Source organism: Xyrauchen texanus, chromosome 26 (assembly GCF_025860055.1).
Source record: "Xyrauchen texanus isolate HMW12.3.18 chromosome 26, RBS_HiC_50CHRs, whole genome shotgun sequence".
NCBI lineage: Eukaryota > Metazoa > Chordata > Actinopteri > Cypriniformes > Catostomidae > Xyrauchen > Xyrauchen texanus.
Genome location: NC_068301.1, coordinates 23244049 through 23260557, shown reverse-complemented (window position 1 = coordinate 23260557; position 16509 = coordinate 23244049). Strand labels below are relative to the sequence as shown.

The window sequence follows — 16509 nt, the reverse complement described above, 5'->3', positions numbered from 1 at the left end:
CAACATAAGATGGTACGGATGTAATCAATCTTCACCTTCATCATCAAAATTAACCTGCAGAAGTATGAAACTTGCTCTTTTGGTTTTAGTAATAGCTGGATTATATATGTACATATACATATACACACACACACACATACATATATATATATATATACAGGGTTGGGTGGGTTACTTTAAAAGTATTCCACTACAGATTACATGTAATAAAATGTAATTTGTAACATATTCCAATAGATTACTCAAGGTCAGTTACATATTCTAAATACTTTGGATTACTTCTTCAGGACTGGTAGATTTTTTCTCTTATTTTGACTATAAAAATTCTGTCAGTACAGTAAGACCAAATACACATGTTAAAAATACATTCTCTGAAAAACCTAAATATCTTATGCAGTGTTGTTTCTAAAACAAGATAAATGTAACTGAACTTGTTTTAAGTATTTTTAGGAAAACAATACAAAAATGATCAAGAATATGATTTTGCCCTAATGTCAAGGGTCTGACTAGACAAAAGAAATGATCCAACGAGAATTTTCTTGATAAAAAAAAACAAATATATATATATATATATATAATTGTGCCTGTTAGCATGTGCATGTCAAATGGCTAGAAATAGCATTTTAGCTTAGTGTAAAGTTGACAATTTACACAAGGTTTATTTCTATTTCTTCTGCTCCAAACGTACTTCTCTGTCTGCTCGTATGAATGTAACACATCATAAGAAAGTGTTTCACCGCTGTTCAAATGCACTTTGGATCGCATCATTTATATGTATTTAAGGGACTAAATAATAAATTAAACAAATGACAATAAAATGCATAGTAATCTCTTCAGTATTTTTTCAATGTAACCAACTAAATACCAATTATTTAAATTGTAACTATAGTGGAATACAGTTCCTTACGTTTTGTATTTTAAATATAGTAAAAATGTATTCCTTTACTCCCCAAAACTGTATGCATATATATATAAAAACACAGACACACAACAAACTGAGTAACAAACAGATAACTGATGGCAATCAAGTTGTCAAAAATGTGGTTTATTTAAACTGTAGCTTTGCTGGATACATGGAAGCCACTTTGGAGTGTTTAAGAAAGGTCATAACAAAAACAGCCAAAATATGCCATAACACTAAAGTGCCTAAAGATCTCAACAGCGATAGCGGCTGAATTTTGGTATTGTGTAACAAGGATATTAAATCTGTCCCAGTTAAGGTAATATAGAAGTTTAGTGTGTAAAAGAAAAATGCAATGTCACTGACAAAATCCTAACAAAATTAAACAATCAAATTTTGATACAGGTAAATATTATTGTAGGGCAAGTTATAATCTTTTAAAAAGTTAATATTGTAACTCACATTTAATCTAAAGCCATCTGGATCAAGTAATAAAATAATTATGTTGTTGGCCATTTGCCATAGACACTCAATATTTTGTTTCGGAAAATGACAATGAACATGTTTCACAGCCACAGTCATGTGGATTGTATGTATTCTATTGTATTGATCTGGTGGGTCTTATTACAGAAACAGTTGAAAAAGCTTTTACTGAAGCTTTTAATTATATTGGATAAGGACCCAATTTCTTTATTTGAATGGTTTGCACAGAATGCTTTACCAGGAATTGGCACCATGTAAAACTGCCCATAAATGCTATCCAAGTGTACTCACCATTGTGTACTTAAAACCAAAAATATATTTATAAATATACATCTCAATTCAAGCTCATTTTAAAAAAAAAAAAAAGAAAATCAATAATCAAGCCAAACATTTTAGCTATTTAAACAAAATCCTGATACCTATGAAGGACGAGTTAAGAGTAAAGAAGTAAAAAGCAAAATCACAAACAGCAAGTATACCTGCTTACAAATTATATATTAAAAAAATAATGGGTTTGTTCAAGTTGAAGAGCTTCTAATATTTGAGGAGAAATAAATCTGTTATTAGTGTGTGTGATTCATATTAAGATTAGTTTTCTGCGATTGTGTAAATTCTTGTCTTCTGCTTGCCTAAAGCAATGAAGAAAATTTGGGACAATCTTATTTCAGTAGGTATCTCAGCAGACAATAGTTATGCAAAAGACACATTTCAATATATTCATACATATTACAATTGACAGTCTAACAAATTAAACAAACTTTCATTAGTCTTAAAGTAAGCCATGCTTATTAATACAACATATACCTGAAAGCCTGTGTAAGGCAAAGCATTTAGTCCTTAATTGAAATGTCTCCCTTTATGGCTTTGATTTTTTTTTCTTATCCCATACACATTTAACTTCGTCAAATCTAAAAATAGAAGCTTGTAAAATGGATCTGTAAACACACTGTAACTTTGAAACCATATTGCACTTGCAAATCATACATGTACGCAGTCAATGAGAAAGTCAGACCTAGATATGTTTGGCCCTTGATCTCAGACAGGCTCACGTGGGCTTGTAGCATGAATCTGGCTGCCACATACGCAGGTCTACCAATATTTGGTTTAGCTTCTGCATCCATAGGTTCCTCTCATCCTTAGTGTCAGCACTAAGCCAGTTCCTGCACATTTCAAAGGAATGTTTTGATTTAGGATTTGAAATGAAAGGGATAGTTCTACCAAAGATGAAAGTTCTGTTAATATTTACAAACACTCATGTTGTTCCTAACCATCTGACTTTATTTCTATGGAACGCAAAAGACCGAAAAAAGGAGAGTAGGTTTAGGAACAACAGGAGTGTCAGTGAATGTTGACTGAATTTTCAGTTTTGGGAGAACTATCCCTTTAAAGTTTCCAGTAAAGCACATTAATTCATATAATTGTTGATTTGGTCTTACTTTGTAACACACAGGGTATCCTTGCACTGGCTAACCAGAGTCTCTCTGTCATCCTCCCTCTGTGGTCTCACGGTGATGAGCTCAAAAGTATTGGGTCGGGCGCAGAACTCCCTGTTAGCTGGCTCTACTTTACGACTGGTACAGTTGGCAAGGTTAATGCGACCCATAGGATTCTGTGTGAAGAAGGATAGTGATTTTAACACTATATAAACAGCATAAAATTATTTTGAAACAACAGTTACAGTAGGTGTACCTTCCGTTTCTCATCATCAGGGTAGGTCCAATATGAGATGCAGTACCCTGAAAGGACACACCATCTCCTGTGCCAGGCTCCAAAACCACTGACATCCTCAAACATAGTCTGCAAATAAAAAATTTTTTTCACATAACCTGGAGCTAACATGTTTCTAGTTTATACAGCAATAATTTGATAATTAATGGGAGGATAATGAAAGTTACTACATTTTAACATTCTGCAAGCTTTCAATAAAGCAAGATCATACAAGCAAGAGTGCTAACTAAATGAATTATCCATGACATTCAGTTTTTTGTGATTACTGAATGACACAGTATATACAAAATATTAAATGCAGATATTACTATGACTTATTACCCAGTTTTACTCTAATTTCCATGACTTTTACAGGCCTGGAAAACCATTTTAAAATTCCCTGATATTTGCAGGTTTTCCAGAGGCAATCAACCGTTGTGTGTCAGTGAGCAACTCACAGTCTGGTAGCCTGTCTGGAAATGTAGTGAACACAGACAAGTACAGTGATACAAACAATGAAGCACCCCAGTACTGTTATAATTAATTTCAGTGCTCTTGGAATGGCATTTGTCCAATTAGATTAGAGGGCAGAAACTAACTGTTGTATAAGAATTGCATAAGACTCACCAGGAAACCCCACTCCTCTACACGAGAGCCAACCTCGCACTGCATTTTCAGGTAAATGTGCCCCTCCAAAGGACAAAGAAAAGGAACCTGTAGCAAGATAGGAGAATCGGAGCATAAGCATTTCCTAGAGAAATATCTGTTGGCAAAAATATAACAAAATGGTATGAGTAAAAACATTTGGCTGAAACAAGGAAGAAACCAAATGAACAAAAGCTTAAAAATACCCAAAATATGAAAGCATAGGACCATAAATAAACAGCACATAGTGAAAGTTAGTAACACACATAAAAAAAACAACAACAACAAGCTTTGTTAGCCAGATCGTCAAGGCACACCTCCCGTGTTACTGAACACAGAGCAAATATAGCAACCTTGTAGTGAAACATGTCATTGAGCAGCTCTCTCTCACTCCCTTCATATTTGATCTAAAAGAGAGAAACTGTATGTGAAAGAATCTTGCAAAGGCAAAAAAGCTGCATTTTGCAAGAACAACAAGAGTGTAGTGTTAAAACTGTATTAAGCTGGTATGGACTCTAATGCTCTGGTCAAATGTCTCCCTCTATGATGTCAGTGAGCTTAAATACTAGTGTTTTTTGCTAGGTAGTGGTGTTAGTATTAAATCCAAAATTAAAAGTTTGATTTGTGGAAGAGCTAGAGGTCTATAAGGACAGTCTAAACAAATGTAACAGAGGGAGGAAACAAAGCAAATGTAATTTACCTTCTCCAAAGGGAATCTGTTTTTCCCAATAGAGGCTAAAGTTAACTTGTGTGATCCAACGAGGACAAAGCTGCTGGTGCGCACCGCATTTGGACCGCCGGGGCTGGCCATAACTGAATCCAAACAGTGTCATTTAAAATTCACAAACGTTAAAGCTGAATTAAGATGCTTTTAAATACTAAGTACTCACCAGGCGTTTGAAGGTTGCTCTTCTATAATATTTTAATGGGGAGAGAAAAAAATATTTGAAGAACATCAAGTCTAATGTCAAAGTAAAATTTTAAATTGTTTATAACAAATAAATGTAATGGCACTGAAACCTTGGATAATATGTTGGACACAGGAAAATTCAAGCAAGAAGTTTATTATATTAGATGGCAGGTACGCCTTTTAAAATGTTTAACTTTTTAGTTAATGTAGATTGAAGTTTAAGGAAAAATGGCTTATCAAAGAAAACTTTTGCTGCAGCTTGGGTTTTCAAGATTGAATCTGTTAAGACATCAGGATAATATAATGCTTCCTTCCTGGGTGTGGACTTGCCAGCAGAAGAATGAATTTGTCTTAGAGAATACAGATGTTTATTTTTTTCACAAGTCAAATGTTTGGGATAATTTTCTTAGATTTATGGATAATTAGTGATACATTTTTTTTTCAGACATTGTCCAGTTTTTTCACCCTTAGAGCAATGCATTCTCCTCTATACATAAGAACAAAATGTCTTTGTTTGATCATGCAGTGTAACTGTAACCATTTATGGCACGATTATTCTGAGACTGTAAAGCTAATATTCATTCCATTTACTTTGTATAAGTAAACATTGACTACTTACAGAAATAGCGAGGAACCTCTTTGGTGTGATAGCCTGAGGAAACAAAATTTCACTTCCATGTAAAATAAAAGACAATGAAAAGCATTTTGACAGCACAATGACAGTTGTACTTTATAGCCGTGTTTGTATAGAACAAGTGGAGACAAATGGCATTTGTAGTTATATGCATATAAAACACCCTTCACCATGTGTTAAGTTTTAGGACAGACAAAACATAAAAAAAAAAAACACTGTTCTTTAAAATCGTATTAATTGCTTGAACACTAGCAAGTGATGATTTTAAAACACAGCATACCCACAAGCATGCTTCCATGTCATGGAAATGCCTCAGGAGAATGTGGACATTTTCAGTGCTGCACTTTAGAGTAGCCAGTCAAAAAAACTAAGCTGTTAAAGTGTTACACACTGCACTTCCATGTATACAATGAGTAACTGTAATAGAGTAAGTTTGAAACTAAGAGATCTACCTTTGATTTGTTGTTTTTTTTCCTCTTGTCAGGGTTCAGCTCCCGTTTCTGAACCTGAGGTTGGAATAAAAAAAAAAAATTACTAAATCTCAACAATAACATTTAACTTGCATTCAAGACTCATGTTTTTCTCTTAAAAGTAAATGAAAAAGCTGTACTTACCAAACAGTAGATCTCAATATCAATCTCAAAGTCATTAGAGACATCAGACCTGCACAATGAGGAAAATATTGTTATAAAAATGGAAGTGTGGTAATATAAAGACTAGATTGACAAATATTATACTCACAAAGTGAATTTGGTGGTGAAGGTCAGAGCATCACCACTTAGAGCATTGCGAGTGCTTGCAAGAGGAGTCGCCACTGTGTTCTCAGCTCCAGCGCGGATCATCACAAAGAAGTAATGGTTTCCACATTCTTGCAACACAAAACATAAGCGAGTTAATAAACTGGACATCAAACCAAATAACATACACCAATCAGCCACAACATTAAAAACCACCTTTCAAATTTTGTGTAGGTCCCCCTCGTGCCACCAAAACAGAGCCAACCCGCATCTCAGTATAGCATTCTGAGATTATATTCTTTTCACCACAATTGTACAGAGCTTGTACCATAGACGTTGTCAGTTCGAAACTGTCTGGCCATTCTCTGTTGAACTCTCTCAGCAACAAGGCATTTTCATCCACAGAACTGCCGCTCACTGGATGTTTTTAGTTTTTGGCACCATTCTGAGTAAACTCTAGAGACTGCTGTGTGTGAAAATCCCAGGAGATTAGCAGTTACAGAAATACTCAAACCAGCCCGTCTGGCACCAACAATCATCCATGCGATAATCTAATCAGCCATTCGTGTGGCAGCAGTGCATAAAATCATGCAGATACGGGCCAGGAGCTTCAGTTAATGTTCACATCAGCCATCATAATTGAAAAAAAAGGGCATGATTTTTGGTGCCAGGTGGGCTGGTTTGAGTATCTCTGTAACTGTTCTTACAGAACTGTTTGACCTCCTGGGATTTTCACACACAGCAGTCTCTAGAATTTACTCTGAATGGTGCCAAAAAAAAAAAAAAAACAACATTCAGTGAGCAGCAGTTCTGTGGACAGAAATGCCTTGATGCAGAAAGGTCAACAGTGAATGGCCAGACTGGTTTAAAAGTCTATTGTAACTCAGATAACTGCTCTGTACAATTGTGGTGAGAAGAATATAATCTCAGAATGCTATTCTGAGATGCGGGTTGGCACTGTTTTGGTGGCACGAGGGGGAGCTACACAATATTAGGCAGTTGGTTTTAATGTTGTGGCTGATCGGTGTATGCCACATCAGGTCAAACTTAGCAAAATGCAAAAAAATTCAAATTAACTTATAAAACCAGAAGCTTTCCTACCAGGCTTGTTGGCAGAGGAGCAGATGAAGTCAGCCTTTAGTGGGAGTCGCAGCTCCAGCAGTGAGATGGAGCCTTTAGAAACAGGTATACCGATATCCACCTGTGCACTGCAGGTGCTTTTCTTCTGTGCTGTTGGACCCTCTGCCTTTAGCCGGTCCAGCTCAGCCTTCAGGGCAGCCCTCCTCTCAGCTGAGGTCAAACAAAGAAGCAATTACTTCCCAAAGTCATTTAGATATTCATATATACAGAACAAAATGAAAAGTGTTACTCACTTGCAATAAGCAGCAGTCTCTCTGCCTCTGCCTCTACCGGAGATCCTTTTCCATGTTCTTCATCTGTGCAGCAGTTGAGAGCCTGACTAGATTGATGGATCACAGTCTGCTGCAGGTTCATCTCATTGGTCAACATCTGTAATCGAAAATATTAAGCCAACAGTAACCAATATCTCTCCTCTAATATAAAATTGATGAGCTAGAAGATGCTTCTTCCTTTAACTGACCTTCATTTTCTGTTTAATGTTGATGCAACTGGCACTCCCAGTCATCTCAATTCTCTTAGACACATTCTCATTTCTCACGATCACCTGTTTAACATGAGGTCTCTCAGTCTCATTCTTAACTCTTATGGATCTGTAGGCATCAATGCTGTAATCGAACACAACCATCATTAAACACAAACAATTATAGAGACTATATTGTACAAATCAGCTGAATGTTGGTTGAAGAGATGACATTGAACAGATGCACACCTGTAGGGAAGGTTCTGGTTTTGTTCCGAATCTATGATGTCGATGCTGTCAGATGATTCAGCCCGTAACATGCGTGTTCCTTGGAACTTACTGGGCCTGGATACCCCCTGTGGGGTGGAACTCTTCTCACTGAATGAGTTGGCAGGAGTGGACGTCTGGACCGAAATAAAGGTTAAGTTGAGAACTCCAGTCACCATTTCATTTTGCGTAATCACTGTTTAGCTAATAAAATTAAGCTGAAGTGTGTAAATTCTGTGCCAATAGTGCCACGGTTTCACAATTTTAGCCAGAATCAAGCTTGAAAATGCCTACTTATAGTTGACTACATATTAAGCAGGGATCCAACAAAGAATTTTAACATTGGAAAATCATATGCAAAAGCTTTAATGAACCTCCTCAGTACTCACCATAAGCTTCCTCTCAGGGCTCTTGACCACAGCAGCTACTGTCTCTGCCAGTGGAGCAAGGATAGACATGGAAGAGATATTTAAGTCATCTTGCTCCTCATCGCTTTCCTCAAGAACTCCATCAAAAAGCTCGTTTATCACCTCAGAGTTCACAGAACCATCCACATTCATCTCAATCTCATGCACATCTTCTGTTTCTGCAAAGATCACAACAACAACAACAACAACAACAACGTCCATAATCAATGATATGTTACAAACAACTGGATAAATAAATATGTATAATGAGGATGAAAAGCATGCATGCTGAATGTCTGTGTTGAAGTAAACTAGATGGAAAATGTGAGTGCCTGATTGGGCAAAACCTGCCACCACAATGCTAGCATGACAACATCAGGCTGATGCTCTGCTGTAAATAATAGCATGTTGCTATGTGGTTGCTAAGGTGGTTTGGGAGCTTTCCAAATGGTTACTTACAAGCCAAATTAAAATCACCCACCTGAAATCTCTACTGTCAAGCACCACTCATATTTTTCATCTAATTTACTTCAACACAAACATTCAGCATACATGCTTTTCACCATCATTATATACATATTTGGGCCAAATGAGTGCATGCAAGTGCTTGCCAGGGCCAGTTGCGTTCCCACTGTCACTTCCAGGGAGTCATTGTGCTGCCTCTTGGCCAACAACCAATGGCATTTGACTCGTTGATTACCCTTGGGGCGAACAAGCCCAACTGGGGAGTGAGGCGGGGTCAATATCAAAGGCGGAGTTCCCCAAACTTGCCAGGCTGTGTATTCAGCACACAACGGTAGAGGTTTGTGACAAAAGTAAAACAAAAATTTGGGTACAGTACAAATCCGTTAAAATGCCCAAAAGATGAACTTTCCATGGTTCGATGTCATGGACGGTATGCTGGGACATCATCCTGCTGTTAGTGGAGACCACTTGTGACACAATGGCAGTTACAGTCGGAGAGTTGTCAATGCTAACTTATCTTGCTAGCTAGCTATTGTTTACAAATTATATAAACTTGATATTCTCGATAACTACGAAGTGGGGGGTTGGCACCAGGGCGGTGGGTTTTAGGGCAACGCTGCGGTGCTATTGGCCCGATGGTGGGAACTAGGGATGTAACAGTTCTCTGTAAAAAACACAAGCGTACGGTTTGCAACCCACGATGCTGTAAGCATTGGCACCACGGTTCACCTCAAGTTTTGGATGAATCTGGAGCACACGGTTTTGCAAAGAAAATAAAGCATCAGTTTTCAATCATTACGGAGATATATTTCTCCGCAGCAAGATGCATGATTTCATGAACCATTCATGTGTAGACATACAACATTATTTGAACAAACCACTAACCCCAAGTATGAGCAATAGTAATAGTGTGCTTGCCTTAGCAAGGAACACTGATGAGGTTTCATATATTTTGCAGATAATTTCAATGTCTTATGTCCATACCTTTCACTTTATCTTGCTTTTTGATTTCAGGCATCTCTACTTTGCATTCAATTTCTGTTACTGGTATTGGGAGAGGACACTTTCTGTCTAAGGGAAGACAGAATCTGTTTAACAAATCATCTTCCAATAAACTACAAAATGAACAACATGACACACACACAACAAAAATATAGAGACATTAAAGCACACTGCATTCAAGTATATTATAGCATTTAAATAATATATTACCATTTCCACTAGATTTGGAAGGACTGTTGAGTATTTCAAGGACTGGTGCTGAACGCTCATTATCAAGCAGTGGTGCAGAAGTTTGACTCTGTACAGATGGTTCAATTTCCTGAGGATAAGAAATGGTAACATTATGTTCTTCAGCTTCTATTCCCTTCCTAAAAATTATGTACTGGGTTTAAAAACACAGAGGTGCAACTAACCCTTCGCCTTAAATGTATCTGATTCTGACCAATTCTATTTTAGCAACTGCTGCCATTTCTCTTGAAAGCCTTTGATTTTTCCAACAAGAGTAGTTTTATAGAAACTACCCAAAAAAAAAATACATATTTTGTTTTGCTGGGTCACTTGTAATAGTGACACGAGTTGCCAAGATTTAAATAAATCTTAAGAGCATTCTATGGATAAAACAGTTTCATTCATTATTCCCAAATGAACATATTTAACATCAGCAAGGACACTTAAATAAAGCTAATAACTTAACGTTAATACATTTATGTACTGATTCAGATCTTAGTAAAGGCAATAGCAAATAGTCTCCACAGGCTGACTGTATTAGCTGTTACAAGCAGTTATGTACCCATACACTAATGTTATCAGTTTTTCTCTTTTCAAGTGACTGTAATAATTGTTTACCTCAATTCTGATTCACAGTTTTCAATCAAATTACAGTGTAACAGAATTTGTTAAATTTTTTTAAAAAAAATCTGATTAATATGGCCAACGTAAGAATATTAGCAATTCCGTTTATGATAATATTTTGCCAAAAAAAACATGCCGTTCACTGCAATCTCCCATTGATTCTTATGGGAAGTTCTGCAAATCTTGTCAGAGTAAGCAATGTTAACCAAGGGGGTGGCACTTAGCGAAGGGTCAATTGTTTCCAGAAAAATGTATATTTAAAATCATAATTGATCATTTAGATTTCTGCCAAAATCCATTTCGATTTTTTAATTGTAAAGTGCTTTCATACCAACATCGTATTGGTAAATAAATACTTTTAGATTAATTCCTCTAATGCATTTTCATTCATCTTTCAATTTAATGTTTTAGAAACATGAGCATAATCAGTTTTAATCGTGTCCAGTAAAGAACTGGACCATAAATAATTTTTCCTTATGTTACACTGTTCAGTCATTAAGTAGCAGGAGCAAACATAATAGCAAACCTTGATTTCATGGTCATTTTTGTCCGCAGAAAGATCCTCTTTGCTTTTCCACATGTTGCCTTTCTGAAATCGATTACGAACTTGTGCCAGTTCAGTGTCACGTACCTATGTAAAAAAATAAAAATAAATAACTAATGATTCAATGCAATTTAACAAACATGCACTGAAAATATTTAAGACAACATGCCATTTTCTGCTTCTGAGTGAGCATGGCAGTGCAGGAGGTTGCCTGGGCACCTCCCAGCTTCTCCTGGAGCAGCCTGGACTTGGGGGTAGCAGAGGGAGTTGCCACAGGTGTGAGGCCTTGACTTCCTAATGTGGATGGAGAGCTCTGGTTACGCTCCTGACACCTTTCCCCAAAACGCTCCAAAAATGACTTGACACCTCCTAAAAGGTCAACATAAATTTTTTTAAAGATGTAAACTTCTGAGTATAAACAACAAAGAGCAGAAGAACTCCACTGACCAGAAGCTCCAGCTGGGCCTCTTTGCTGTAAGGGTGTTGTGTCCTTGGTAAATCGCTCATGACTTGGAGGCACAGCAGCAGCATCAGCAGAAGAAGATTTAGGTGCCAAAACTGGTTTTGCAGGATTTGAATTGGGTGCTCCAGAATAATACTTGTTAAATGGGCCCTGATTCCTCAAGGGGCTTGGAGGGATGTGACCTCTATGGGGACTAGAGGGAGTAGCGGTCAAGGATTTGAGTGGACTGCAGGACTGGGTCAAGGAGTAAATCTTTAATGGGCTTGAAACAGGAGAGGGAACCGCTTGAGCGAGTCTGGGTTGAGGCAACTCAGTCTTCCATGGACTAGGTGGACCCACCCTGGTTGACTTGACTGGAGAGTAAACCAGTGGCTAAAAGAACAAACATCTCCCATAAGTTAAATACTAATGCAAAGCCAGAAAAAATAAAATAAAATCCCAGCATACAATGAAATGCTGCAAGCCCAGGGCTCCAGACTGCTACAAAATAAATCACAAATGCCAAAAAAAACAACAACAAAAAAAAAACACACATTTGCAACAATTTAAAATCTAAGGGGCATAGGCATCAGACATGGAATCTTATCTCAATATGTCGTCTTTTCATTTTCATCTGGTGAGAAGTCAATTACAGCTTTAGAAAGCATGCCAGTGTTTCCTGAACGAATAAATGACTCTTACAAATCAGTTAATTTTAATGAATCAGTCTCAAATTCATGAGCTATTCATTTGAATTAGTCTCACTACTGACTCACTGAACTGAAAGTCATTTTTGGTCATGCCAAAACACCAAAATAATCCGGGAACCGTTAATGTGATTTCCATTAGAGGGGGGAGATAAATAATAATAATAATTAAAAAAAATCCAGAAATTCTTGGTAGATAACAATGTATATCGCCAAGTAACTCTAATGGCAGATAAAATTATTAATAAAATTACTATCATATTAGATTTTTGTAGCCCAATCCCAAGCATACTGCAGCATTTTGCATAACCACAATACTAAAATTTCTACCAGTATATTGATTTAACAGGTATATCGCCCACCCCTAATTTAGATCAGTCTAGTTACCCACTGGTTGTAGGTGAAAATATTTAGTTTAAAGATATGCAATGTAACAACTAGTATTTTGTTCCTAAATTTTGTTTTTAGATCTCAGTGGCTTTAATTTAGCCTGGAGCCCTGAAGCCTCAACAAGATTAGTTTTTCTCACATTAAAAGACATTCAGACAATTATCAATACACAACCTTACGTAATAAAATGCATAGAGTACAATCTGCTGTTTGTCATGACCCACCTGCTGACCGCTGTCAACAGACTTTGGTGGAGTTAGTTGGGCTGAATGAAGTTGCTGCACAGTAGAAGTCAGCTTGGCATTGATGTTTGCCGCTGCACTGGCTGGTGGGCGCACACAGGCAGTGCCAGGCTGTGCTTGTGCATTGTCCTGGTGGGTAGGCGGGTGCCCAAGGTCATCTTCCCAGGAACCGATTGTGGCAGCGAGGTTTGCTAATCTACCCTTTCTTCCAATGGGGAACCCAGAGTTTGTGGAAGTAGTAGGAGGCGGCAGCTCCTCTTTCTGAGACTTTAAAGGAGATACCACTATGCTCTCTGGAACCGTCTCTGATGTCCCTGCAAAAAAGAATATTACATTTAATAGGTAGCAAGTAGAAAGCATTTTAAGTCGAAACAAATATTCAAGCTTTGTCTTTAACAATCACATTCAAATAGTGGTTGACCAAAGCATTTTTTTAGCAGCAGTTTAATTATAGGTACTGCCATTTATTTACACAAACACGTTAATATTAAGAGAAACATTTATTTAAAAAAAAAAAATATATATATATATTAACTTAAAAAAAAAAATCCCCTTCAAATATTTGATTCTCAAAATGTCAACTTCTGCCTAATCCAATACAGCCTGTTACGGATTTGAATAAAGTAAAATCCTGTGAGAAGTCATTACAAGCATCATTACTTTAGAAATCTGAAAATAATCACAATGTATCCAGGTAGTCACAGATAACGGCCTACCCTCAGAATCCCAGTACTGCCTCTGTTCAGCAAGTCTCTGTAAACGAGATCTCATGGCAGTGGGGGCTGGTATTCCCATAGGAGTCTCTCTGGCTCCCTCTAGAGCAGAATGCTTCATCACATTATATTTGCTCTTTGCAGGAGATTGTGGAGGACACACCACAATCGTTTTACTGTCTGGAGGAGTGCGAATGGGCAGCATCTCTGGTACTGGGATATAATGAGCAATCTTTTGCTCCACTGGCAGAGGGCGAGCACTGCTTGGTGCCAGGGGTGGCTTCTTGTCGGTCATGGGCTCAGAGACTTTAAAATGTGTGCCCACTTGATGCTCGTTTTCTTCCCCAGTGATATGGGTATTCTCATCTGAACAGTGACGCTTTGAGGGAGATTGCTTAGAGGATGGATGTGCTGTACAAACATAAAAAAAATTAAAAAAGGTTATACAATTTAAAGGAATAGTTCACCCCATAATGAAAATTCTCTCATAATTTACTCACCCTCATGCCATCCCAGATGTGTTTGACTTCTACTGAACAGCTCCATAACAATGGGAATGGCCAGACATTTGAAGCTCCAAAAAGTACATAAAGGCAGTATAAATGTAATCCATAAAACACCAGTGGTTTAATCCATATACATTGGTTTTGGGTGAGAACAGACCAAAATATAACAGCTTTTTCAATATAAATCTTGACATCAGCGGTCTTCTTGCTGAACATGATCTCAAGCTACACTTAGTGCTAGCTATCACATACGGCAAGACTAGGAAGTGTAATCATCACGGATGCAAACTCATGAGAGGTGAAAAAGGTGAGCAAGTCATAGCAGGTGTTCCAGATGTATATTTTTATTTAATATGTTTGTTGTATTGACATATTCTTGACGTAATTAAAGTTGTGTTTATACCTTAAAGTAACTCTTTCAAGTGATTTTAATTAGGACAAGTAAAAAAATGCCAAACAATGAGTAAATAGGCTTCAGAAAAGGTGACTTTAGCTGAAAGTTGGTTAGTTTGCATCCCTGAATCATGATGGTGCCTAGAAACTGCAAAGGCAAGATGTAAAGAAAGACATGTATTAAACCACTGGAGCTATATGGATTACTTTTATAATGCGTTTGTGATTTTTGAAGCTCCAAAGTTTTGGTCACCATTTAATTGCATTGTATGGACCTATAGAGCTGAAATATTCCTCTACAAATCTTTGTGGTCAGCAGAAGTCATACACATGGGATGGCATGAGGGTGAGTAACTGATGCAAGAATATTAATTTTTGGGTGAACTATCCCTTTTTGATGAATGAAAGGTAAAATAGCTAAAGCTTGAAACAGTAATGAAATATTAAACCTTTTTCAATGGGGGGCTCATTAATGCCACTGTTTGTATCTGTGAGTGGCTCTCTTGTCCTTTTTGCCATTGATCTGTTGGCTGATGTAGGTCTGTCCGCAATCTTCCTCTGGAGATTCTCTCTACGAGCCCGTGTGCGCTCCAAAAGTTTCTGTGTGCAAAGGTTAGATTGAGCTAATCAGTTTGGTCAAAACAATAATTGTATTAATGCTTATGATTTGAAGGCCACAGTACTGTAATGAAAACTGACAACTGCTCAAACCGTATATACAAAAATACAACAGTGTGACAGTTTACGGAACACGTTATGATCAGTTAAAAATGTCAAAAGGACTAAATATTGTACAAGGCCTAAACAAAAATGAAGCAACAAATGGTCCAAGTTTCAGTTCCTTTTTATGGGCCCCATTTATCACTGCTGCTTGCTTTCTGAATATAAACAACCCAGCAGCTCATTCTAGTAGAACATCTCACAGACGAGACAAACAGCCGTTACTCTGCAAGACCAAACACATTCCTCATGTTTTGCTGTTGCTTGGCCATCTCCCAGGGAATGAGTGGAAATGTCAGTTAGTGAGTTCATATCCATGGAATTTTGTCACGTGACCTAGTAGTTGAATCCTATTGCTACAGTCAAAGCAGGCTTCCTGTTTTCTAGTTGCCACAAGTTATGGGCAGAGCCCTGACAACTATTCCCCCTTTTTTTTTTCTGTCGCTAACAAATAGTATATTCAAACGTCTGATATTTAAATCCAGAAACTGCAAATAAAATAAAGAGACTTTACCTTACTTCTACCACCAAATTGATTGTTAAGAAAATAATAATAAACTATCAATAAAAATACAGGCACAACAATTTGTGACATTTACAGTGAATAATCAGCCTTGTGGACTATTAGTAAAACTAATCAGACCTAACAACAATTATAATATACAAAACAACAAGATGCAATAGATGATCACAAGTCAGACATAAAGCAGAAGTGACACTTTTAAATTAGCACTTATTTAACAGAACAAACTGACAGCACAACAATAAACAAGTCTCTGGTTAACAGTTTGTTCAATTCATATTGCAAGCTAATGTAAAAATGGCTTCGGTTATATTTCTTATAAGCTTACGTACACAACCATAGACAATTCATTAAGCAAATGTAAATCTTACTTACACATTAATGTGTAAATGATGGAATCAAAACGTGCAAAACGAAAAATTATATCTTAAATATAGCCACACATGAATTGATAGTTAAAGAGCGTCGAAGAGAGTTGGTGAGACAACGGACTCGTGTAAGTTTGTCGGTTCTTTAACCATTTAACGGCCCTTAAAGCTGTCACAAAGCATACTCACCTCAGTAAATGGATCCATCCCGATATATACTCCGTTTAGACTAAATTACAACACAATCCTATTTGTATTTGTCTGATAAGGGAGCAAAGGTCTCTTCAAAACGTCACGCGCTCCACAGCTGTTTGAAAATTTTGAATTTAGCGCTTGCCTTGCTCACTTCTC

At 37.1% G+C, this 16509-nt stretch overlaps 1 protein-coding gene across 2 annotated transcripts; it reads right to left on the bottom strand.

Annotated features, from left to right (window-relative positions):
- Positions 1-1037: 1037 nt before the first annotated feature.
- LOC127620326 (anillin-like) lies at positions 1038-16509 on the bottom strand. Of its 2 annotated transcripts, XM_052093524.1 has the most exons (25): positions 16348-16509; positions 14997-15147; positions 13652-14059; positions 12918-13249; positions 11602-11989; positions 11324-11523; positions 11137-11241; positions 9969-10077; positions 9741-9827; positions 8274-8470; positions 7867-8021; positions 7618-7762; positions 7391-7526; positions 7119-7307; positions 6022-6148; positions 5895-5943; positions 5733-5786; positions 5266-5298; positions 4627-4648; positions 4437-4549; positions 4090-4143; positions 3719-3805; positions 3074-3181; positions 2821-2993; positions 1038-2544 (listed from the first exon to the last, which is right to left on the bottom strand). In XM_052093524.1, the coding sequence occupies exons 1-25, from the start codon at positions 16363-16365 to the stop codon at positions 2430-2432; spliced, it is 3555 nt and encodes a 1184-aa protein (XP_051949484.1). In that variant the 5' UTR covers positions 16366-16509; the 3' UTR covers positions 1038-2429. The 2 variants fall into 2 exon arrangements, with proteins under 2 accessions (XP_051949484.1, XP_051949485.1); XM_052093525.1 differs by lacking the exon at positions 4090-4143.

Coding starts and splice junctions, on each gene's coding strand:
- LOC127620326 (XM_052093524.1), bottom strand. Junction 13,250..13,651: donor GCAGTACTGGGATTCTGAGG/GTAGGCCGTTAT, acceptor TCTTTTTTGCAG/GGACATCAGAGACGGTTCCA. Junction 9,828..9,968: donor TTCCAAATCTAGTGGAAATG/GTAATATATTAT, acceptor GTCTTCCCTTAG/ACAGAAAGTGTCCTCTCCCA.